The sequence below is a fragment of the Lithobates pipiens genome, unplaced genomic scaffold (genome assembly GCF_037356315.1).
Source record: "Lithobates pipiens isolate NorthernLeopardFrog02 unplaced genomic scaffold, aLitPip1_a1.2 Scaffold_30, whole genome shotgun sequence".
NCBI classification, from domain to species: Eukaryota; Metazoa; Chordata; class Amphibia; order Anura; family Ranidae; genus Lithobates; species Lithobates pipiens.
The window spans coordinates 76,911,456-76,936,540 of NW_027507791.1; the positions used below are offsets into that span (position 1 = coordinate 76,911,456).

Below are 25,085 nucleotides of genomic sequence, written 5' to 3' on the forward strand. Positions count from 1 at the left end.
GTGCTTCCATCATTATGTCCTCGGCTGTCACACCCCAAAGAGGTGGCTTTGCATTCCTTGACCATGGTGTGGGCTCTGTGGGTGTATCTGTCTGCTAGGGCTCCTTTTCAGAGGTCGGACTCGCTGTTTTGTATCGGTGGCTGGTCCAAAGAAGGGACTGGTGGTCTCATCGGCCACCATCTCTCGGTGGATCTTGCAGAATGTAGTTCAGGCTTATGCCATAAGAGGATGGGCACCCCCCTTTTCTGTCACGCACATTCTATCAGGGCAATTGGGGCCTCATGGGCATTCAAACATCAAGTGTCTGTTTCTCAGGAGTGTAAGGTGGCAACTTGGCCGTCCGTTCACACTTTCACTAAATTTTACAAGGTTGATGTGAGCGCATCCTCGGATGCTTGCTGCGGCTGCAAGGTTTTGCAGGTGGCTGGGTATGGTTGCAACTCACTTCCCCGCCGTGAACTGAGCCGAAAGTGGGAGCGGGTACCTGTCAAAATCAGCTACCGCCCCAAAAAGTGCCAAATGTAGGAGCGAAGAGGGGGAGGAGGCAGACAAGCGGAGACAAGCGGAGCTTCTCCTTTTGGGTGGCACATCATCTTTGCCATCAGTGAATGAGAAAACCTTTTGCATTGTGCCCACACCTCTTCTATGTAGTTCTGTTTCTCCCTGTCATCGGAATTCAGCATTATTTTGATAAAGAGTTTAATTGTTTTAATCTGTAATTATGCTTTCCCTGGTATCCTGCGAAGAATGATGTTGCCGATTAAACGGTTATTTTCTGTTTGTGGATGATATTTGTCTGGAAGGTATTGAGCTAAATCCCATTAAGTGGACAACCGCTGGCGTGCTTTATGTCCCAGGTTCTCTAAACACTCATGGAGACTGTTGTACATCCTATTAGTAGCTGCTTCCTATGGCGTTGTTTAGGATGAGCTCATTATGACTGAGTCATCCTCTTTTATGCTTGTGAAAGATGAGGGATTTTATTTAATTGTTGAATGGGCAAGACTGTGTTCTCAGCTTTAATTTGGTCCATACAATTAATTGCAGAGGGACGCATCCACGGAACAGTCTGGTTTCATCTCTCCTTTTTTTTTTTTTTTTTTTTTTTTTTTTATTTCTCCCCTCTCGCACACCCCCCAAGGCCTGTGTGTCTTTCCTGTTTTATTTTAATTTAGGGCACTCGGGCAGCCCCTCATTTCAGTGCCTGTGATATTAAACAAGTGTTTTTAATTAAAGATCTGCTTGTTCATGGGCCAATTTATTAAGTTCCTTTGACCCCTCTGCTTGCTACAAGTGAAAGCAGGCCTTCGTGTTTGTACAAGTCTTTCCTTTGAAATGTTTCACCCACACAATGACTGGTGGGATATTGACAAACTCCTTGGAGCCGTGACTCAGAGCCCCTTTACTCGCAGGACCTCCATGAATCATCATCCTTATCCCTGTTCTTATCTTAGCCTTGGTGTGTTCTCAAGGATAATTCATAGGAATTAAAACTCATCACAAAGATTGATTTTAAGCAGATCTGTGTTCAAGTAATTATCTCCATGCTAAAACCAACAAATGGTTACCAAAAATGGCCATAAAGTATTTTTTATCCTAAAACAGGACCTCAGGAAGCCTGCATAGACCGCAGCATTGGTCAAGTGACCTTTGCCAAATGAGCTCTAGTGGCCAACTTTTAGGCTGGGCTGATCAGTGGCTAGCTTTACCTGAACAATGATAATGTCCTTTGAACTGCAAAGTCCAATGAGTCAAGCTGCACACCAAATGTATCTCCTCCAACGTTTAATCCTATTGACGATACACCCTGAACACCTGCTGGAAGCCATGTTCTATCGTTTTTCTCCTGACGAGGCCTTAATTGTAGGGACTAAACATGGTATTAAAGCGGTAGCAAACGACCACAAGAATTAAAAAAAATTGGCTCCCCCTGCAGGTTTAAGTTATAAACCTGCAGGGGGACCCAATACTGTGGGGCACCGCATACTAGAACATTATAATATGGAGCCCTCTAGCACTGGGCTGTCACAGCTCCCCGGCGCTTCCATTTTCACCTGATATTACTTCTGGGTTTGCAGGCCCTGGCTCTTTGAATGGCCGGGGCTGTGATGACATCACGCCCACACAAGTCCCAGCTACAGCACAGTGCTCTGCATTTTGTATGCTCTGAATGCAGAACACGACTGTGCATGTGACATCACCAGCTATTGCCAAAGTGAATATCCCCTAAATTGTACAAATTTTAGGAGATCTTCATATAGCCTCTTCCTTTCCTGAATGAACACAACGAGTGATTGGTTCCGATCACTCAGTGTTTATTCATAACTGAAGCACAGTTAACTGTTTATGGGGGGGGGGGGGTGCGAGGTGGGCCCTGTTCAGTTAGTTGTGTGGGGCACTGTGGGTTTCTGCTTGTAGGTACAATTTTAAAAAAAAATTGTTTACAACTGCTTTAGGCTGGGTTCTCACTAGAGATCACAGCGGCTCACAGCAGGAGTCCGCTGCGTCTCACCGTTTCAGATCTGATTTCAGCTCAAATTTTGGGTGGAATTGTGACCTGAAATGGACCAAAATATGCACAGGACTCCTATGGATCACAGGAATGCAGTTTGTTCTGCATTCCTGTGACCTGTTTTCAGCCGAAAGCGGGCTAAATGTTCTCTGCTCAGGGAGGGGAGAACTGAGTGATCTATGATGTTTGATTGCTCAGTACTCACTGTAGAGGCGATGGGGGACAGATGCAGCGTCAGAACACTACTATCCTCCACCTAGGTGAGTCTAAGGTGTTTTTTTTTTTTTTTAAACCCCATGGTTCTCTTTTAACCATAACCTATTCAATAACATTGTATCAAACCCTAAAACTGTCTACTTGCTCACAGCTCCAGGTTGTAATATCTATTCTGAAAAGAAATAGATATGAGGCTGTTGAGCTTTTCATTTTCTAGTTTAGGTGTCTTTTTAAAGTGGTTGTAAAGCAAGACATTTTTGTACCTTAATGTATTCTCTGCATTAAGGTAAAAAAACAAAACAATATTGCCCGCCCAACCTGCCCCACCCTGTTTATACTTGACTTTAGCGTAATCTTGTGCCTGTCAGCAGTGGTACTGGTCTGTCTGTCTCTCCTCACAGGACAGAGGGACAGCAGGGGAGCCATTGACTCCTGCTGCTGTCATTCAAATTCTGTGGGGCGGGGCCAAACCACGATGTGTGCTTCAATGGACATGCAAAGCAGGGCACAGGAGGGGGGGCTGTGCTTAGCTGAGAAATAGAAAGAAAAAGTTTAACACAAGTAAATATGATATACTTTCCTATCCATTTACTAATGTAGCAGCATGATTAAAAATAGTCAACGTTAATTGAGAGAGTGAAGTTTCACTTTAAATATAACCTGATTAGTTGCTTTGGGTTACTCAATTGTACAGGTTCCTATGGTGGCACACAGAAGAGGAGGGGCCTGGAGCATCGGCGGGGGAAGGGGCCCCAGAAGGGGAGGATCAGGTAAGTATAACATGTTTTGTTATTTTATCAAAAAGAAAAACTAGGCTTTACAAACTCTTTAACCACTTAATAACCGCCCTATAGCTGAATGACGGCTTCAGGGCGGTTTCTTAACTCTGGGAGGCCGTCATATGATGTCCTCCAAGAATTCCGCTCTCGCGCGCCCCCTGGGGCGCGCACTCGAGAGCATCCGTGACCGCCGGGTCCACAGGACCCGGCACATCACCGATCACGCTAAACGGCCGATCGTCGCGGCCGTTTACCACGTGATCGCTCCGTCAAATGACGGAGTGATCACTTGTAAACAAACCGGCGTCATGTTATGACGCCGGTTCCTCCCTCCCCCTCTCTGTACCGATCGGAACAGCGGAGGGGGAAGAGATCAGTGTCAGCAGCGATGTGGGCTGCATCTGCAGTGCCCACATCGCTGCTCACCGAAAATTAACCCCTCAATTCCCTGCAAATACTCTGCAATACCCTGCCATTACTCTGCATTACTCTGCAATACCCTGCATTACTCTGCAATACCCTGCATTACTCTGCAATACCCTGCATTACTCTGCAATACCCTGCATTACTCTGCAATACCCTGCATTACTCTGCAATACCCTGCAATACACTGCAATACTCTGCATTACACTGCAATACTCTGCATTACCCTGCCATTACTCTGCAATACCCTGCCATTACTCTGCAATGCCCTGCAATGCCCTGCAATACCCTGCAATACCCTGCAATACCCTGCAATACTCTGCAATACTCTGCAACGCTCTGCAACACCCGCCAATACCCTGCAACACTCTGCAATGCTCTGCAACACTCTGCAATGCTCTGCAACACCCGCCAATACCCTGCAACACTCTGCAATGCTCTGCAACACCCGCCAATACCGTGCAACACTCTGCAACACCCTCCAATATCCTGCAATGCTCTGCAACGCAATACTCTGCAACGCCATACTCTGAGATACCCAGCCATACTCTGAGATACCCAGCCATAGTCTGAGATACCCAGCCATACTCTGATATACCCAGCCATACTCTGATATACCCAGCCATACTCTGATATACCCAGCCATACCCAGCCATAGTCGGTGATACCCTGCAATACCCAGCCATAGACACCCCCCCCCCCCCCCCCTCCCGCCGCCCTCCGGTGCTTCTACCGACTCGCCAATACTATCAAATCCAGAATCTTTTTTTTTTTTTTTTTCAGGCTTCCCAGCTTAGAGGTGAGATGCGGGGTCTTATTGACCCCATATCTCACTGTAAAGAGGACCTGTCATGCCATATTCCTATTACAAGGGATGTTTACATTCCTTGTAATAGGAATAAAAGTGATCAAAAAATTTATTTTTGGGGAAAAAAATGTCAAACTAAAATAAATAAAGTAAAATGAACAATAAAATTATTTTTTTTATTTTTTAAAGCGCCCCTGTCCCCATGTGCTCGCATGCAGAAGCGAACGCATACGTAAGTCCCGTCCACATATGAAAACGGTGTTCAAACCACACATGTGAGGTATCGCTGCGAACGTTAGAGCGAGAGCAATAATTCTAGCCCTAGACCTCCTCTGTAACTCAAAACATATAACCAGTAAAAAAAAAAATTTAATTGTCGCCTATGGGGATTTTTAAGTAGCGACGTTTGGCGCCATTCCACGAGCCTGTGCAATTTTGAAGAGTGACATGTTGGGTATCGATTTACTCGGTGTAACTTCATCTTTCACATTATGCAAAAATTGGGCTAACTTTACTGTGTTTTTTTTTTTTTTTTAAGCACGAAACTGTTTTTTTTCCAAAAAAAAGCATTCGAAAAATTGCTGCGCAAATACCGTGCGAGATAAAAAGTTGCAATGACCACCATTGTATTCTCCAGGGTGTTTGCTAAAAAAACATATATAATGTTTTGGGATTCGATGTCATTTTCTAGCAAATAAATGATGATTTTTACATGTAGGAGAGAAATGTCAGAATTGTCCTGGGTGCTCCAGAACGCCTGATGGCGCTCCCTGCATGTTGGGCCTCTGTATGTGGCCGCACTGTGTAAAAGTCTCACACATGTGGTATCGCCGTACTCGGGAGTAATAGCAGAATGTGTTTTGGGGTGTAATTTGTGGTATGCATATGCTGTGTGAGAAATAAAGTGATAATATGACAATTTTGTGAAAAAAAAAAAAAAAAAGTAAAAAAAATCTTGATTTTGCAAAGAATTGTGGGAAAAAATGACAACTTCAAAAAACTCATCATGCCTCTTACTAAATACCTTGGAATGTCTTCTTTCCAAAAAGGGGTCATTTGGGGGGTATTTGTACTTTTCTGGCATGTTAGGGTCTCAAGAATTGAAATAGGCCGTCAGTACTTCAGGTGTGATCAATTTTCAGATATTGGCACCATAGCTTGTGGACTCTATAACTTTAACAAAGACCAAATAATATCCACCAATTTGTACTTATTTTTACCAAAGATATGTAGTAGTATAAATTTTGGCCAAAATGTATGAAGAAAAAATTACTAATCTGCTAAATTTTATAACAGAAACAAAGAAAAATTAATTTTTTTACAGAATTTTCTGTATTTTTTCTTTTATAGCACAAAAAATAAAAAACCCAGCAGTGATTAAATACCACCAAAAGAAAGCTCCATTTGTGTGAAAAAAGGACAAAAATTTCCTATAGGTCCAGTGTTGCATGACTGAGTAATTGTCATTCAAAATGTGAGAGCACCGAAAGCTGAAAATTGGTCTGGTTATTAAGGGTGTTTAAGTGCCCAGTGGTCAAGTGGTTAAGGTTACAGCTTGTTAGGTGAAAATAACAAAGGTTTTCCTATTGAATATACTCAAGATTAGCTTGATACAAATTTCCTCTTTTCCTTATTTTAAACCAAAGAACCACAAAGACTTCTCCAGAAATCTTCTTTTTAATAAATGTGCGGTTTTCCTGAGCTAAAACTATGCAAATGATGTTTCCAATATGCAAATTTTAATGTGTCGCTGTTGTAAAGTAAATAACATACCAATATGCATGAAGCAAAGACAATTGCCAGGCTGTATGCCCATTTATAAATCTTGATATACTGCGAAGTACGCGATCCAGAACAGCAATTTCATCTTGTGGGTTTCATTTGTCTGCAAAAGCTCACCCGATGGATCATTCCTAGCCCTGTAATTTCCAGCAAAACAATCATCACGTGATTTTACTGACATGAATTTGCAACCAAAAATGTTATCAGTATAAACGCAGCAAGATTATGTATTCCACTGAAGTGGAGGCATTTTGATTCTCCTTCCATAGAAATGTGGATTGCAATAGTTAATGAGATCAGTTGTATCTAAGGATCTTACCACATCTCTGAATCATAGAGAAGACATATTTCGTTCCACTTGGATCTACTGCAATGACTTCAGTTTCACACAAGAATGACTTTCTCAAAACATCTCCTGAGGATACCAGTTAAACTTAAAGCAGAGCTCTACCCAAAAGGGAAAGGTCTGCTGTAAGGTCTCCTCCCCTCTCCCGTTTACATAATGGCACTTTTTGGGGGAGGGGGCTGGAAAATATATATATATTTTTTAATCAATCGTTTTTTATTGAAAGTTTATCAATAATATCGACATGAAATAAACATTACAACATACAAATACATACACATCAGTATTTGTTGGGTAATATCTGATATATTCGTCGGGTAACTATATATATACTTATGTATGAGGTAATATAACAATAACAGTACAGGTATTATCTTAATGCCAGTTATTTGGCTAATCTATAAAATGTGGCAACCATGGTTAAGAAGATGGACTGGCTCCCAAGATATTGTCCAGGCTTTATGTTCCTAAATATGTTGAGTGAAAATATTGGTTTTGACAGGCACCTAATGCCACTTCCGTGCCAAACACCTAGGCGATCCGAGCGGATGTCCCCACCCACATCACAGGTCCCTGAAGACTGCGGAACCATTCACAAAGTGCAGCGCAGCTCAAGCATGCGCATTGTGCACCTGGCTGCAAAGCCACAAGCTGTCACAGCTGGGTGCCCACAGTTCAGATGCCAGGGACTGAAGACGGAGGGAAGGGATGGCTCGGGTGAGCCCATCACTGGATCCTGGGACAGGTGAGTGTCAGTTTATTAAAAATCGGCAACTACATCTTTTGTAGCTGACTTTAAACACCAATTTGACTGAAGCTCCTCTTTAAAGTGGTAGTAAAATATCTATAACAATATAAAATAACGTGCCCTCCCTGCAGGTTTAAGCCATATTGTACTAGTATGCACCACATACTAGTACATTGTGACAAACTTGCTTACAAATGAAGCCCTCCACGGTTAGAGCTCTCACCGATCCCTGGCATGTCCATCTTTACCCGGTCTTTCGTGTCGCTGGGTGCTTGATTGGCCAGGCTGACGTGGCGCCATTCGTGCAGGAGTCGCGTCGCTGGCTGTAAATGTGATCTGATCTGAGCTGTGCATGCGTGACTCAGATCACATTATTCGCTGACAGGCAGGGGGGACATCTGGAGTCTCTTCTGTTATTAAAAGTCGGCCTGTAGGTGGATTTGAAAGATTCTGCGTTTTACTACCACTTTAAGAGGGAATCCATATTTTTTTTTTAGTCCTAAAAAGTAATTATCACTTCATTATCAGTTTTTGTTGCCGATTGTAAACGTTATAAACTTTGATTCATTTGTCAAATAATGGGTCCAGCCTCCAAATCGACACCGTATCTGTTTTTGCTGGTGTAGTGAATAAGTGATATCCGGAAGATGTACCAGGGGCCCATTAAGATGAGGTTTGTAGCAGAAAGCAGATGGCTTTACCAGGAGGTTATAAAGGAAGGTTAGAATGATGTTGACCAGATTACATAGAAAAATGCACTAAAATAGACGCCATAGGCCTCAATGTCATTCACAATGACAAACTAAATAAAATGGTGTTGCGCTGTCTAATATTATACAATATATATTACATGTGTTTAACAGAAAACATACACACTTATCCTTATAGTGATAGATATAGACAAGTAACCAAATATATTTATGTGATCACAAAATCAATAATGAAAATCGCAATAAATCGGTATGTAATAAAAAGTCTGTCTCCTTAAACTCCTCCTCGATTCAACGTGATACACTTCCATGTATTGCCGTATATGGTTATGTGTATGTGAATTGTTACACATAAGACAATATATGGAAATGCATCAAGTTGAATCAAGGAGGCGTTAAAGGGAACACGGAGACGTTTTTATACACACACAGATTTATTGCAATTTGCAGTTTTGTTTTTGTGATTACATAAATATATTTGGTTAGTCGTTTATATCACTGTGAGTAAGGATAAGAGCGTATATTTTCTAATTAAATATTTCATATTGGCCAGTGCAGCACAGTTTTGTTCAAAGCGGAACTACACGACATTTGAGCACCAAAAACACAATTTAATTCAAGGCAATCTCCCCCATCCATCTATGTCTCCATGCTTTATTTTTCTGTGAAATTGTTTTGAAAACCACCCGCTCACATTTCTGTCCAAGGACATCTTGAGTAAGGGCAGATGATTCATGTAGCATTTACTTCCTGGACTCTATCTGCCCTTAGCCCAGGCATGCAGGCAGGAGGGCATGTTTAGAGGAGAAACCCCCTCCCGAGGGTTCCTGGGATGTAGGACTTAATTTGCCTAGGCAAGAAACCAGGAAGTAATAGTGGAAATGTGTAAAAAAAAAAAAAAAGTTAAAAGCAAATGTAAAATACTTTCCTATCTATTTACTGCTGCTAGCAGCTTAAAGATTAAAGGTACTTAAAGTGGAGGTCCACCCTGAAAGAAAAAAAATACATTAAAATTTAGAAAAAAATCAGAATTTTTTATTTTTTTTTAACTTACCAGAAATGCCTGTTGCTAGGCACATCGTCCAAATCTGCCTCTATCTCCTCCGCGGACATCTTCTGTCTTCTCTCCTCCGTGCGGTGTCTTCTGGGTAATGGGTCGCGCTGTGTTCTGGGAACTGTGTGCCCCATTCACAAAGCGCTGCGCGACTCGCGCATGTGCAGTAGGAAACGGGGAGTGAAGCCGCAAGGCTCCACTGCCTGTTTCCCTTAGCCAAAATGGCGGCGCCGGGACCCGAGAGCCGAGAGACGGGTCAGCCTCGGGCGGCCGACATCGCGGGCGCCCTGGACAGATAAGTGTGCTTATTAAAAGTCAGCAGCTGCTGACTTTAATTTATTTTTATTTTTTTTAAACCAGCCCTCCTCTTTAAGGCAGGAGTCCTGCAAACATTTTTTTTAAAGTCAGCAGCTACAAATACTGCAGCTGCTGACTTTTAAAATAGAGATACTCACCTGTCCCAGGGTCTAGCGACATCGGCACCTGAGGCCGAACCGCCCCTCAGTCCTTGGACGCTACCGCCACTATCTTTGGTAAGAGAATCAGGTAATGAAGCCTTGTGGCTTCACTTCCCGGTTCCCTACTGCACATGCACGAGTCGTGCAGCGCAACCCGAATGGTCCCTGCTGTCTCTGGGACTCATGTGTGTCCCAGCAGACTCCCGTGGGAGTCTATGCCCGGAAGTAGGTGCAAATACCTGTCTTAGACAGGTATCTGCACCCCCCTCCCCCCTGAAAGGTGCCACATGTGACACGGGGGGGGGGGGGGGAGAGGGTTCTGAAAAGCGGAGGTTACATTTTTGTGTGGACCTCTTTAAAGTACTCTTCCCGATGACCACGAGTATCAGGAGCATTCTTCTCACTGACCATCACACTAATGTATCATGAGTTGTAGATATAATCATTTTTAGCAGGGGTGTCTTAGACCAGAGCGTTATTTCAATGGCCCTGTGTTGAAAAAGTTGAGAGAAGCTGGCCTGGATAGTTTATTACCGAAACAGTTGTCCCCATTAGAAGGTTTACCCTCTTTCTGCTTTAGTGAAAACTGTAGAGTGTTTTGGAAAGTCTACAGAGGAGCAACTGGTACAAAAGTTAATTTCACCAAGGTCTTGGTTGACCTTGGTTCAACGGTCAGAGTATCATATACAGCTTGCCATTCTTAGCGTCCTTTGAAAACGCTGGTCTTCATCAAGCCTTAACACAGATCCCCTCGTGCAGTGACGGTGAACCTTGGCATCCCAGATGTTTTGGAACTACATTTCCCATGATGCTCATGCACTCTGCAGTGTAGTGGAGCATCATGGGAAATGTAGTTTCAAAACATCTGGGGTGCCAAGGTTCACCATCACTGCCCTAGTGCATTCCATCATAATTCTTTTAACATTGACTGCTCAAGCCCTGAAGGAGGAAGGGGGCTTTTTTTCATCAAAATACATTGACTGTACTTGATGATCTTGACCATTAAATGTTTCAAAAAGACATTTAAGTGAAATTAACTTTTGTACCAGGCACTCCTAAAGTACACATCCAAGAATTTACCGTCTGAGTGCTCCCTTTGTCTGGATCAGAGAGGTTGCAGCCAAGAACCAGAAGGTAGTCCACCCACGCTATACTTTCATCATAGATGTGCTCCTTCTAAAGGAAATTGAACTTCACGATATATTTGTGAGGACCATTTTTTCACTTCTGTTCAGTACCGGCCCTACACACATCAGTCAACTGTGAAATGTGGGATTTCTTGCTTTTCAAAACCATATTTGCATTGGAAATCTAGGCCAGTTTATTAACCATCTGCATTCTACCCCAGTGGGTGCTTCTGATGGCAGCTGAGGTTGTATGAAAATCTTTACTTTCCTGTAAAATTCAAGCTAGATCTTTCCATGATTCTATTGCCATTAACTAACAAGTGTTATTGTGTGTTACTACAATGGTATTAAAAAAAGGCCTAGTTGAGAGAACCGTTTTACCCTGCTTTTTCATTTGTGAACTGTATTCCTTTATTCTACGGTACTGTTAAGGTTTACTGTTCCTTTAATTTTGGCCATGATTCTGATGAAGTAACATTTCTAAATTAGTTTTTCTGTCTTTTGGGAAATTTGCAGTGGACAAATAATAAGATTGTTCATAGTTTGGCTCCCCCACATGTCTAACAGACTACAAGAACCTATTGTATAATAAATGCCTTTTCCTTGACTTCCTCCCAGATATGTTACTTGATCTCAGCGACCTTCTTCAGGTATGGTATACACTTCCAACAGTCTGCTTTGTGTTAACCAGCTTTATCATTGCCAGCTGAGTGTTGTCGGGAATAATGGTTTTTATTGTCCAGATGCTTGACTGTTTCTAGACACGGCACCTGCAATGGTTTGACTCCTTATTCTTGCATGCACAGAGATAAGCACCTTGCACATACAGTTCTGTTTTAAACTCCCTTTGGAATGCCTGCCAGTACAAGTAGATGATAGGAACCGGGATGCAATTTATATATCTGCATTTACTGGCAGTTTCTTCATTTATGTCTGCGCTTCTGAGATGGGAATTCCAGCTTATGTACCATGCTTTCAAATATTGTAAACTTCCCTGAGCTACCTCTTTGTAATAAACATATTCTTAACAAAATTACATTCTAATGGAATATTGAGTGTGGTACACACTAGAGACCTATGAATTCCGGTTATCTGCTCACTTTGGATAAGCCGGGAGGGGCAGTTTTCAGAACAGCTATGATCCATGACCTGCTGGGATCAAGCAACCAACCCACTACTAACATAAACACATTTTGAACTTAGCTAGGGGTGGATCACCTAGTAAGAATAATAGCATAAAATCTGAATCATACTCAAGTCTTTATTTCCATCTTCAAATGGGCTAACTGTGAACAAAATGTTTATTTTTTTTTTAGTTTTCAATGGATTATAGAATGTTGGATACAATGGGATTAATTCCATAGGTGCAAAAGTTGAGTGGGTAAAATCTCTCTAACTGATCCTAAAGTATAGCTAATCCAAACGTTTTATTTAGTTTTTGTTTAGTTTTATATAGAGGGGAGAGGGATTAGAACTTTTGGGTTGTTAGTGCTGTTTGTGCCCTTTGTTGGGGAGATTAACCCTTTCTATTTGTTTTGTTTACTGCAATCATAAAGGAGATCCCATGTTTTAGGCTGTTACCAGAACAGGAAATCTTCCAATGGGGACACTAGTCCTGGTGACAACCAGGGATTCCCTCACGTTGGTAGAATTTCCTGTTTTGGCTGTGGGGCAGGAAGTACAGAGAAAGATCCTTAATGGGACACAGAGATCAAAAATAAACTATCAGGGGTTATAATCCTCCCTCCCGTACACACAGGCCGAATATCGGGCGGTATGGGCAAGTTCAATAGGATTTATTATTTATTATATTAGTATATTATATTATTCCCAAGCTCTTCCATTTTTTTTTTTTTTCATTCACAAATGAAAAAAAACGACAATGTGTACCATGCTCTATCCAAAATGAAAAAAAAAGTTTTAGATACTTTACTTTAGTTCTGCTTTAACAGTTGCAATGGGTAATCTCCCATTGAAGACGTGCCAAAGGTGGAATTTTCTATCAAATTTTAGAAGATTTCTTGCCACTTACTGTTGCATCACAAATAGGATTTAAGGCAACACTCTCAAACCGAAAAAAAACCCAAAAAAATAAAACAGAATCCAAACTTTCTACACTTAAAACAAAACAGGCTGCGGCACCACTTTAAAGATGAATTTTAGCTTTGCAGAGACACACTATGAGTTAAGTACAATTATATGCCTGTCACCTCTTACCGTATCGCTATTACTTATATGTGACAGGTTTATTACACTCTGGGGGGGTGGTGAGACACACACACACTCTGGCTGTAAGAGGAGAGAAGCACACACAGCAGCTATGCCCACCTTTCGCCTCTTCTGCTCATTCACCGAAGCCTTTGTATTTTGTTAACGAGTTCACATAATACAAAGACTTCTGTGAATGGGCAGAAGGGGAGGGGTGTGCATAGCAGTTCCAGTGACTCTACTCTTGAAGGAACTGAGACCACAGTGAGCAGCATTGAAGCTCTGGAAGTTATCTTCCTGGAGTACAATTAATCTGTAAGATGTGAATAATAGAGCTAACTCATGGTATGCTTACAGTTACTGAATTCCTGGAACTCCGCTTTAAGTATGTGGAGGGGATTTGATGTGTAGGTAAAGCAAGAAGCTTTTTAAACACAGCCATTTCTATAAATTTTAAAAATAAAGCTATTCAGAACACTGGGTCCCCACCTGCGTTTCATCCTGGAAGGCATGGTGCTCACATAATGGTAGGTGAGCCCTGGTGGAGTTTAGGACACAATCCTGGGAGGGCGGGGTGTTGTGTCCTTGATGGCTAGCACTCACGAAAGGTGGTTTGGATGGTGCTTGATGTTGTTCATCCTGGAAGAGGAGCGGTGACTGGGAGTGGGTGATTCTGCGGGGTACAGTCCCAGAGAGGGGGTGGTGAGTATTGCAGCCAGAACTACGTTTCTTTTTAAAAATGCTGGACTCCTTTTTCCCATTTTAAAGTAAAAGGTGGCCTCAAGCTTTAAAGCAGGCCATAGATGGATCAAATCTTGGCCGGTAAAGCAGTGACCAGCCGAGATTCGAAACCATCTGTGGCCAGGCTTGTTGTACCCAGGTTGATCCATCAGGGTACAACCAGCCCGTTGGATATTTTACATGTGGCTATAGCCGATAACGGTAATCATTGCACCCCGCACCCTCCACCCCACTAGTGGAACACAATAGATCTGATGGAGGGATTCCTCCATCAACACTGAATGTGTTGATGGGGGGGATTGAGTGATTTTCTTTCCTTCCACATTTGGTGAAAGGAAAGAAAATCAAATCCTCTCTGGCTTGCCTAAACCCTGAGCTCAATAAACAAGCCAAGTAGGTAGCATCAGATATAACATTACAGAAGCAAATTCTAGAGAGAGAGAAGTGTGGGAGGGAGATTTTCATTCATCATTCTACAAACAAGAGCTGCATAGTCATTATTGTCCAGACAAAACGGTCCTTTGCGCTGCTTATTTTAACCTTCTAAACACGTTTCCAGTAAAGGCAGAAGGGAAACCTGTAAGAAAACACATCTCACAGCCTGTTATCTCAGATTTGCTTTCCCTGGAATACTTCAAACAAGATGATTTAGGGATTATCACTGGTTCACAGATAATATTGTGCGCCAGCTGTTTACAGAATAAAATTGCTCCCATTACGTGGTTGGTACTATTTGCAGCAGATTGTTAGATACCTGCTATGTTGATCACCAGTCTTCCAGTAATCCTTTTCTCCATTGTGTCACTGTTACTGAACGCAGCTGCAGTCAACTTTGGGAAGCATAGTGCGTTAGCATGAGCTTGCAAAACCTTTTGTAAGTGTGGGGCAATGTTAGAGTGACAACGGGGGGTCCATGAAAAATAGAATGGTACCACTTGTTTCCAGGAATGATGGCACACTGACATTTGGTTGCTCAAAGCAGTGGATGACTGTGTTTTGGAATTCCAGAAAAATGTCATGCTAGCGTGTTTTCAGAACAATGGCTTTTTGAGGTTTCAGAATCTCAGCATGCTGACATTTAAAGTTTCGGAATTCTGGAAGACTAACTTTTTTTATGTTTTGGCATTGTGGCACACTGACATTTGGTACCCAGAGCATTGGATGGCTTAAACTTATAACAGGTCAACAATAATTGCAGCTTCTGCATAATGGCACATGCTTGAAGCACGGGAATAAGTGTGTTGATAATAAACCGTATACCCCAAAGGTACTTCAGGCATGTGTGACCTTGCGGAATTGTTAGCTCTAGCTCTGTGGTAGATACTTTGTTTAGTGAAGTCCATGTCAGATGGAACTGTGTTTAAAGGCCTGGTAGCCCACTTTTATTAAAATGGTAGAAAACAAAACAAAAAAGTCCAATGTAAAGTTTTCCTCTCCAGCAAAATATACAAAATGGAAAATGTAGAGCCATCTTGCTCTTAAGGCTCACTCAGCCTCGGTCATAGTACCATGCTGCATAGACCCACCCACTCCTGGCCTCTAGGAAGGAAGGGGGTTCTCCTGACACCCCAGGCTTTTTCACTCCTTCGAGACTTATGGTTTCTCCTGGTCCCCAGGACTCTCTCCCAGGTGTCTTTGCAATAGTCTTCCAAACTCTCTCAGCTGGTCCACTGATCTGGAACCTCTCCTACGTGGGGTGCTGTTTTGAGGATATTGCCTTGGTTCCTAAACTGGAAAATACCTCCTTCCTGGCTGAAGCAACTGCACCAACTCTTACTCAATCTCCACCTGCACCACTCATCTGGTGGCATTTGCAGCCTGAAACTATTCGGCTTTATTATTTGGGATAAGTCACAATTAAATGTGAATGCTATACTATACTATGGTCTTATGACAATTTTATAAATAAAAAGGTTTTATGCTATGGTGCCTCCCTTCTGCTTATGTATTACTTGGGTGGAAGCTGTGTCGTTGAACACGCTGCATATAATGGTGTATGGAGCAGATTATAAAGTGCTAATGGCCTTATTTTAATTAAGGGGTCACAACCTCTGGCAAGATCCCATAGAGCTGGATCTGTCTCGTGAAAGTGAAGCACAGAAACAAAAACTGAAAGTGCTATGGAGCACTTTGGATAGTCTGGACATAAGTGGTAAACTTTTGTACATTTGCTTATTTATTTAAAGGACTAAGATCAAAGGATAGTTTGTATATTATTTTTGAGTAGTTTTTCACCTATTTCGAGATTTTCATGAGTCAATGTAGCAGTTTTTTTTATTATTGATTGCACATATATATAATGCACTAAAATTTGTACTTGTATAGTAATAGGGTATATCACTAAGTGGTGTATATCTGTTTATTAAGCACGATCTATTTTTTGTAGTTATATTGTTTCAGATATCTCGCCCTGGCTTCACGAATGCGAATTGGATGCGTTTTAACCACATTCAATTTACATAACGTGAATGTGCCAGCTTTCAATGGAGCCAGTTCACCCATGTGCAGGATGGTTTTAAAAAGGGTCCTGTGCGCTTTGGGGTCTGGTTCAGGTGCAATTTCAGGTAAAAATGCATACCTGAACCAGTAACAGAAACCCACCGGACTGTCACACTGAAGCCATGGCTGCATATGTGTTAACCTAGCCTTAAGGTATTCTGTACAGTAGAGCTGCACGATTAATCATTAAAGAATCAAGATTATTTTTCTACCCCCTCTCGATCTTAACACAGCATTTCCTGGATTCAGTGCAGAGTGTTCTCTGCTCAAGCTGACAGCTGTCAAAAAAACAGGCAGCCTCAACATCCCTGGCCCGTACACACGAAGCAAAAATCTGACGACTGATCGCATGCTAGTCACATAAAGAAAATGGAGAGGTTACTAAAGTTACAAAAATTTTCGTATGTCAGAATAAAAAATCGTAAGTGATGTCGTGTTGGAGTGTATTTCTATTGTATTTTCAGACGACAACTATACTGATTAAACGAAAATCATACGATTTGGTATCATGCGAGAAAATTTTTCGCGTTTGTCTGATCGGATGAACTGTCATGATCGGTTCATGAAAGCTTTGTACTAACGATCCGATTATTGTACAGTCTGATTCGAAAGCGGTATTTTTCGTCTGATTTTTGGACCGTGTGTACGGGCCAAGGTGGTGGTAAAGAGGAACATAGTAACATTTTGTTCGTTCAGATCAAACGAATGAACTTCTGTCTGAAGATGAAGGCAGTTTAACCACTTAAAGACTAAACCTTTTTTCCTATACTTGTTGCTTAAAGATAAAAACAGATTTTTTTTTTATGCTAGAAAAATACTTACAACCACCAAACATTATATATATAATTTAGCAGAGACCCTAGAGAATAAAATGGTGGTTGTTGCAATATTTTATGTCACATTGTACATTCGCAGCGGCCTTTCAAATGCAAAATTTTTGGGAAAAAATACACTTTAATAAATTAAAAAAATAAAATAAACAGTAAAGTTAGCCACCTTTTTTTGTATAATGTGAAAGATGATGTTACGCCACAAGAATTGGGATCTTAATTCTAAGCAAAAAAAAAAATGTGATTCTCATTTTAGCCAGAATCGTGCAGCTCTACTATACAGCAGCTTATATCGTTTTTGAATCAAGGTGTAAAACTGTAGATACCGTAATCAGTATTTTCTTGGAATTCAGCTTTATTGAAAGAATCTTTAGCAGCAAATTAAACATTTGTGCTTCATAGATATGGCTAGCGCTACAGAAATATTATGTTTATCAAGAAAGGAAGACAAAGTCCAAATGTTATCCAATCCCCTTTGAAGGGATGAGTGCATTAGGAAGTTTTAGTATTGCGTATGCTTTTTGAATCTGGCCTATCAGCGAAAGATATAGGTCTGCAATGCAAGTCATGATGAAGTTGCCCCAAAAGTAGTGCAGGAACCTTTTTCTAAGTCTGAGTGACTTTAGTCGCAATGATTATAACAGTTCAATTGCCGCTAATGGAGGAAGACATAAGTGTGAACCGGGCAAAAACTGCAGTGTTTTGAATAATCAAATGTTTGCAGGTATGCCAGAATCTTTGAATTCATACCTTTTTGGATAATTGTTCTCACCTGGGAAGAACTGTTATTTGTCATCCGATAAAGATTAATTTATTTAGTTTACATCTAAGGAACCCATATAGATGAGTTACACATAGTACCAGAAGGCTTTAGCAGTTCCTTGTAGGATGGGTTAGTGGTTATAAACCCTTACAAACCACTTTGACCTACAAGTAAGCCTAGATTAAGGCTTACCTGTAGGTCCAAGAAATATCTCCTAAACCTACACGGTTTAGGAGATATTTACTAAAAGACAGGCACCGCTGTCTACGGCACATGCGATATGCTGTTAGTGGTGGCTCCCGTGCGCTTAGGCGGGAGTGACGTCATCACTGCTCCGACGCTGCGAGTGGCCGGAGCAGCAATACCCGGGAGAAGATGGATGCTCCGTACTACAGGGGACAGCGGTGCCATCGCTGGCTCCTGTGTCAGGTAAGTGACACATAATGCATAGTAGCCCATTATGCTTTACCTTTCCAGGGAGACAAAGAAGTAAACCCACAATGTATAACGATTTATTTATGCCCTTGATTGGTGAGCTCAGCGTATCACACGTGGCAGGACCACCCTGTCATTGGTATAATTTATTATTAGCCTACTTAGCCAGCTCTAAATACAACATACAGCTGCTTTGCTGGACAAGTGCAGGGGGGACTTGTGTCATCAACCTCTAACTTTCTGTTAACTTTCTGTTCTGTCTAATAGCAACTGAAGTATAGTTTTATCTTGATAAGGTGCTGGATACAATTTGGGGTGATTTTTTTTTTTTTTTTCTGAGGATCTGTAGAATGAAGACTGGAAAGAAAGCCACCATGGCAACCCCAGACATAGCCAAGGATTATTTTTCTAAAGTTTGGATTGAAAATCTCTGTGGGCAGCAGTCCTAATTGTACCTTGTATTTTATGAAAGGAGCTTTTGTAGCTTTTTTTTTTTTTCTCCTAATCTGCAAAGTAAAGGCATAATGTGCTAGTATGCATCCCATACTAGCACATTATGTGAAACTTACCTGCAAACAAAGCCCTCTCCACCGCTGGAGGCTGCATCCATCTTCACTCGATCTTCCTTCCGGGTCCGCGAACTCCGGTGTTATGTCAAAACAACCAACATGTTGAAATCTCCAACCACATCACTTCCGGTGACTCTCCAGCATCAGTAATTGGAGATTTGGACGAGTTTGCTGTTTCGACACAACACCAGCAGCATATACACTACGGTACACAATATAATGAGCAGACATTGTTAGGCTATCCACTAGTAACCAACAACATGGATGCCTCCAAGGTGGCGACAATTTTTTCCTCCTTAGCCGCTGCTCTGTCAAACGGCCAACTTGTGTATATGCTACCGGTGTTGTCAAAACAGGCATGTCGTCAAAATCGCCATTTACTGATGCTGGAGAGTAACGGGAAGTGACATGGTTGCCAATTTCGATGAGTTGGCTATTCTGGCAGAACACGGCAAGAGGGGCCGTATATTCAGAGCATATGCAGTGATAACATCATCAGCTGCATTTACAGTAAATATCTCCTAAGCGGGGAATGTTTAGGAGATATTTACAGTTCCTATAGGTAAGCCTTATAGGCACAGCAATGGAAGTTTACTTTCACTTTAAAGAAGTACAGACAAAGCTCGCTTGGCTGTACTTCTCCTGCGGATCACAGGAGTGCAGTTAGTTTTGCACTCCTGTGATCCACTGTTCGCCGACATCACAGAACCTGTCTAGGCTCAGGAAGTATCGCGACCATATGGTCGTGATCCACCCACATGCCTGGATTGGCACTCGGCTTCACCTCTCTGTGATCCACTGAGGGCCTGAGCCGGTCATTCCCGCCCCCTCCACAGCCCAGTGTTCCAGTAAATGCGGGGATGGGGGGCAGAGCAGAGAGCTGGTGACTGTCACTGGCTCTCTGCTCACAGAGCTGTGAGAACCGAGTGGTCGGCTGTGTTTGATCTCTTGATTCTTGTTATTAGAGCCGACAGTGGACAATACTGCAGCCAGCTAGGTAAGTATGATTAGAAAATAAATAAATCAAATCCCATACTTGTCAGAATGCAGCAGTGTGAAGTGACCCTTGTAGGAGTGAATCCAAATGCTGTGTTTTGCCAGGTTATTAGGTAAACCCTGCCTGAAATTGTTATAAAAATTGACATGTTGGTTGCTTGAAAATTGGCCAAGGCTCCATTCAGTTAGCAATTTGGAAATGTGGACAGAATTAACACATCTCCAAATCATGTTAAAATTGCATTTCATCCTTAATGGCACCCCACATGCGGTGCAATTTTGCCGTGCTACAAAACACGCTAGAATTGCGGGAAAATGCACCTGGCTCAGGGCCAAACTTTGTTCCTTGAGCCTCTTTGCCACAACAAAGGCACATAGGGCAATGCATTCATGTGAATGGGCTGCCTCATGCATGATGCACAAAAATGCAACACTCTGAAAAGGAGAGATCAGAAATGGCCATAAACGAGGGGTTTATGATGTGTACATTGGAAGCTATGGAGTGGGCCCAAGGATGGCCCAATGGATCCAAGTTGTATATAAACACCCTACCGCAAGAGTGAAGGTTAATGGCACCCTATCACCTTTGTTCGAAATGTATAATGGAACGAGACACGGGTGCCCATTGTCACCCCTACTGTTTGTATTGTTACTAGAACCTTTGTTAGCAACCATAAAGAACAATCCAGATATAGGAGGGATAAAGATAGGAGAAGAGGAACATAAAATAGCAGCCGATGACGTACTGTTTTATATTTCTAATCCTAGAATCACAATGCCCAACCTAATGAAGACATTGAAACATTATGGGGATCTGTCAAATTTAAAAATAAACCCCTCTAAATCTGAAATCCTAAATATAAATGTAAATAAACAAGAAGAAACGCTCTTACAGCAGGACTTCCAATTTAGCTGGAAGACAGAAATAAAATACTTGGGAATAAGATTGACATTTCCTCTGGGAAACTATATCTGGCAAACTATATCCCATTAAATGAAATAAAAACAGAAATAAAAAGAAGGGAAATAGGCCCCTTTCATGGACAGGTAGAATAAATGCCTTAAAGTGGTTGTAAACCCTCCCCCACAACTTTGTCCCATGTAAATCGGCATAAAAAAACCTTAATGAACACTGCTTGTAGATATCTCCTTACTTGCTTTGTATTGTTGTAATCCTTTTTGTTCTTTAGAATGAAGTCATTGAGCATGCCCAGATCTCCCCTGATTTACTGCACACTCTGTGTTTATCTATCCGTTATCAGGACTTCCTACGGCACACAACACTGAACTCCCAGCAGGCTGCAGAGTCATTCAGAGCTTCCTTCTAAACACCATGTTACCATGTGACATGCCATGCAGTGTAAACTTGGCCATTACTGCAGTCTTATCAGCTGAAGCTGATAAGACTGACAAAGGCAAACATTAGACATCAGCACAAGTAAATACTATGAAATAAAACAAGTCCGCTATGAACAGGGAGGCAGGGTTGCCATAGAAACATTGAATTGAGAAGGAGGCTTGGTTAAGAGTACAGGAAGTGCTCAATGTAAGGGAGGAAATACACTCCACTGTGGACTCAGAAAACAATACTTAAGATTGCGCTGCCTAACCCCTGGAAACAAGTTTTTTAAAGTTTCTTTAAACGGTAAGGAATATGCGATTTGGGCTGGATTACAGTGGCTATAGTTTGATAATTACTTATTATAATGGACTAAAGGAAAAGAAGCATCAGAGTGGGAGAGTTTATTTCCCCTTTAAGGATGGTTATAGTACCGAAAATCATGTACAAATTCCAAATGTTACCTAACCCACTTTTAAAACATGAAAAAAATGATATCTAAGTTCATCTGGCAGAACAGTAAACCAAGAATTGCCTTTTCAGTATTAAGGAGAGATAAAGCGCAAGGGGGGGGGTTAAAAGTACTAGATCTGCAAAAATATTATGATGCAGTGTTAATTTCACAGGTGATGGAATGGGCTAAGGTAGTAAATGAAAAAAGATGGATACAAATTGAGAACACAATGAGCGAGACACGGTTGAGTAGAATTATTTGGATCCCACCGCAAATATAGAGCACTGGGGGAAAACGCATGTTATGACGCATAACGTACTTAGAATATGGGATCTAATACATAAACAAAGCAAATGGAAATATAACTCACCACTAATATCACTGTAGGAAACAAATTACTTTATACCTGGTAAAGGGTAACTATTTGGGGATAGGATTAAACATGATAATTCTCAGTTAAAGGATATTAACGGAAAATGGGAAAAAATATACATTTCAAGAACTAAAACACAAGACAGATTATGACGATTAATGAAAGGCGGTACCTCCAGCTGAAACATGTTGTCAGTAACGCTACCTCAACCAATAAGATCTGCAGAAGATCTTAGGCCACTGGAGCGGGTAAGTTTGACATCAAGCACAAAAAACAGGATATCAGATTTACAAAATCTCACTGGCAGTGGACGGGCTAGAGGCCCTGCCATATAGAGAAAAAGAACTAGGAGCTAGAAGTGAATTAATGTTAGAAAAATGTATGAAACTGGTACATGCCTCTGCAGTTGGCTCTAATACAGCAGAGGTGAACTATAAATGTTTATCAAGGTGATGGAACCCCTGATAAAATATCAAATAGAGAGATCGCCATTCTTTTGGAGGGGATGTAAGGTAGTGGGAACAATGGACCATTTATGGTGGGACTTCCCAAAAATTAAAAACTACTGGAATGAGATTATACAGTTTATAAAAGAAATTACTAAAAAGGAAATCTCAGAAGATCCATGGACGTGCTTATTTCATGCGACAGTAAGCTCAATAAAACAATATAAAGACTCTTTGATCCCTTATTTAATAAATGCAGCTAAAAGTCAGATTCCAAGACATTGGCAAGAAATAGAAAGTCCCACAATAAAAGATTGGATTAGATAAGTAGAAGAGACACATAATATGGAATAGCTGAGATATAGTTGAGAGGAAGAAATGGAGGGAGTGATAAACAGATGGAAAGATTGGAAGCATTTAAGAAGACCAGGAGATATGCGGAGGTTGTAAGTGGAAGAAAATAGGATTAAACTAGGAAAACTGGGCGCAAATAAGGAAACTTAGACTAGAGATGGATGGGGACAGATGGGAAGAGGAAAGGGAGGGGGTGGGAGTGTTTTTTTTTTTCTTGAAGGGATGGAAAATGTATACCGTATTTATTTGCATGTTGCACATTACTGATGTGTTTGTATATGAATATAAATCAAAATAAGTAAATAATAAAAATAAAAAAATGGCCAGTATATTTCTCCCCAGTCCTTGCCTATCCTGCCCAATGCCCCTCGCATAAAGTGCTTTTTTTTGCTCCAGAAGTCTTCAGGCTGTCCACGTGACACACTGGGGGAGATTTACTCAAACTGGTACACCCAAAATCTGATGCAGTGGTACATGGTAGCCAATCAGCTTCTAACTTCAGCTTGTTTAATTAAGTTTTGTCAATAAAACCTGGAAGCTGATTGGTTTCTATGCAGAGCTGCACCAGATTTTTCACTCTCCAGATTTAGTAAATAACCCCCATTGGGTCCGCCTTTATTTTTGCCTCTTCTTTGGCACTGGTTAGTCCTGAGCCCGGGTTCACACCAGTGCAATTTGTCATGAGAACTGTTCAAATTGTTGCTACTCCGGAAAAAAGTAGTGCAGGGACCTTTTTAAATTTTATTGCGACTTGTATTGACTTCTGTTAAACAAAGTTGCAAACTGCAATGAAATGGCACATCAAAATCACACTGATTGGGTGGCTTTGAAATCATGCCAAAGTTGTGCGATTTCAAAGCTGCACTGGTGTGAACCAGGGCTAAATGATGAAGACAGTTTAGCTGACGTGTCAGCACAGCTCTCCACATTTTTATACTTGGAGTGTAAGGAGCCAGAGTGATGGGGTCCCTCATGTTCTGCACCCCAGGAAGTGGGTGAATGATGTTGGACATCGTTTAGCTTAGAACAGGACCAGTGCTGGTTTATAAAGTTGGTGACTTTTGGGTGGAGATGGCTCAAGAGGAGGTGAGTATTAGGCTCCTTTCACACAAGTGGCCATGGTCCACATTTTTACTGCCCCTCCCTAATGGACCACCTACAACCAGACACAGTGCTGTTATAGCAGTACACTTTGCCACTGCCTTGATGATTTGCATCACGGTGTTGCAATTTTAATACTACATGCAAAATTTGACAGGCACGTGGCTCGCAGTTTCGATGCAGTCCCACAATGTACAATTTCTGTTCAACAATAAAAAAATTTAAAAAAATGCATTAGTAGGCAGCAGTATTGCATCCTGAGTGCCTGCTAAGCTCTTTTCCTTATCTGCTGTTAGTGTGAAAGGAGCCTTACAATGGGATCTGCATTTTTTTATTTGCAAAAATTTCTAGTCTATTTAAAAGAAAAAAAAAATGATTCAACTTGGACAGGTATATTTTAACCACTTCAGTCCTGGAAGGTTTTACCCCCTTAATCACAGGCCATTTTTTTTGCTATACGGCACTGCATTACTTTAACTGACAATTGAGCAATCGTGCCACGCTGTACCCAAATAAAATGTATGTCCTCCCCCGCCCCGCCCCGCCATAAATAGTTTTATTTTGGTGATTTTTGATCACATCTGCGTGTTGTTTTTTGCACTATAACCAAAAAAAGTGCGACCATTTTTTTTTTACTTTCTGCTATAAAACATACCCAATAAAAAATGTCTTCATCAATTTAGGCCAATATGTATTCTGCTACATACAGTATCTCATAAAAGTGAGTACACCATCACATTTTTGTGATTATATTTTTTCATGTGAGAACACAGAAGAAATGACACTTTCCACAATATAAAGTAGTGAGTGTACAGCTTGTATAACAGTGTCAATTTGCTGCCCCCTCAAAATAACTCAACACAGCCATTAATGTCTTAAACCACTGGCAACAAAAGTGAGTACGCCCCTAAGTGAAAATGTCCAAATTGGGCCCAGTTAGCCATTTTCCCTCCCAATGTCATGTGACTCGTTAGTATTACAAGGTCTCGGGTGCGATTGGGGAGTGGGTGTGTT

General features: G+C 41.4%; 1 protein-coding gene across 1 annotated transcript in view; it reads left to right on the forward strand.

The window, feature by feature from the left end:
* The window catches only part of BRF1 (BRF1 general transcription factor IIIB subunit), a 623,639-nt gene that overhangs the window by 195,864 nt on the left and 402,690 nt on the right, over positions 1 to 25,085 (forward strand). The window contains exon 4 of the mRNA XM_077464483.1: positions 11,582 to 11,613. Within this exon, the coding sequence (XP_077320609.1) occupies positions 11,582 to 11,613 (32 nt within the window). The remainder of the gene's footprint in view (positions 1 to 11,581; positions 11,614 to 25,085) is intronic.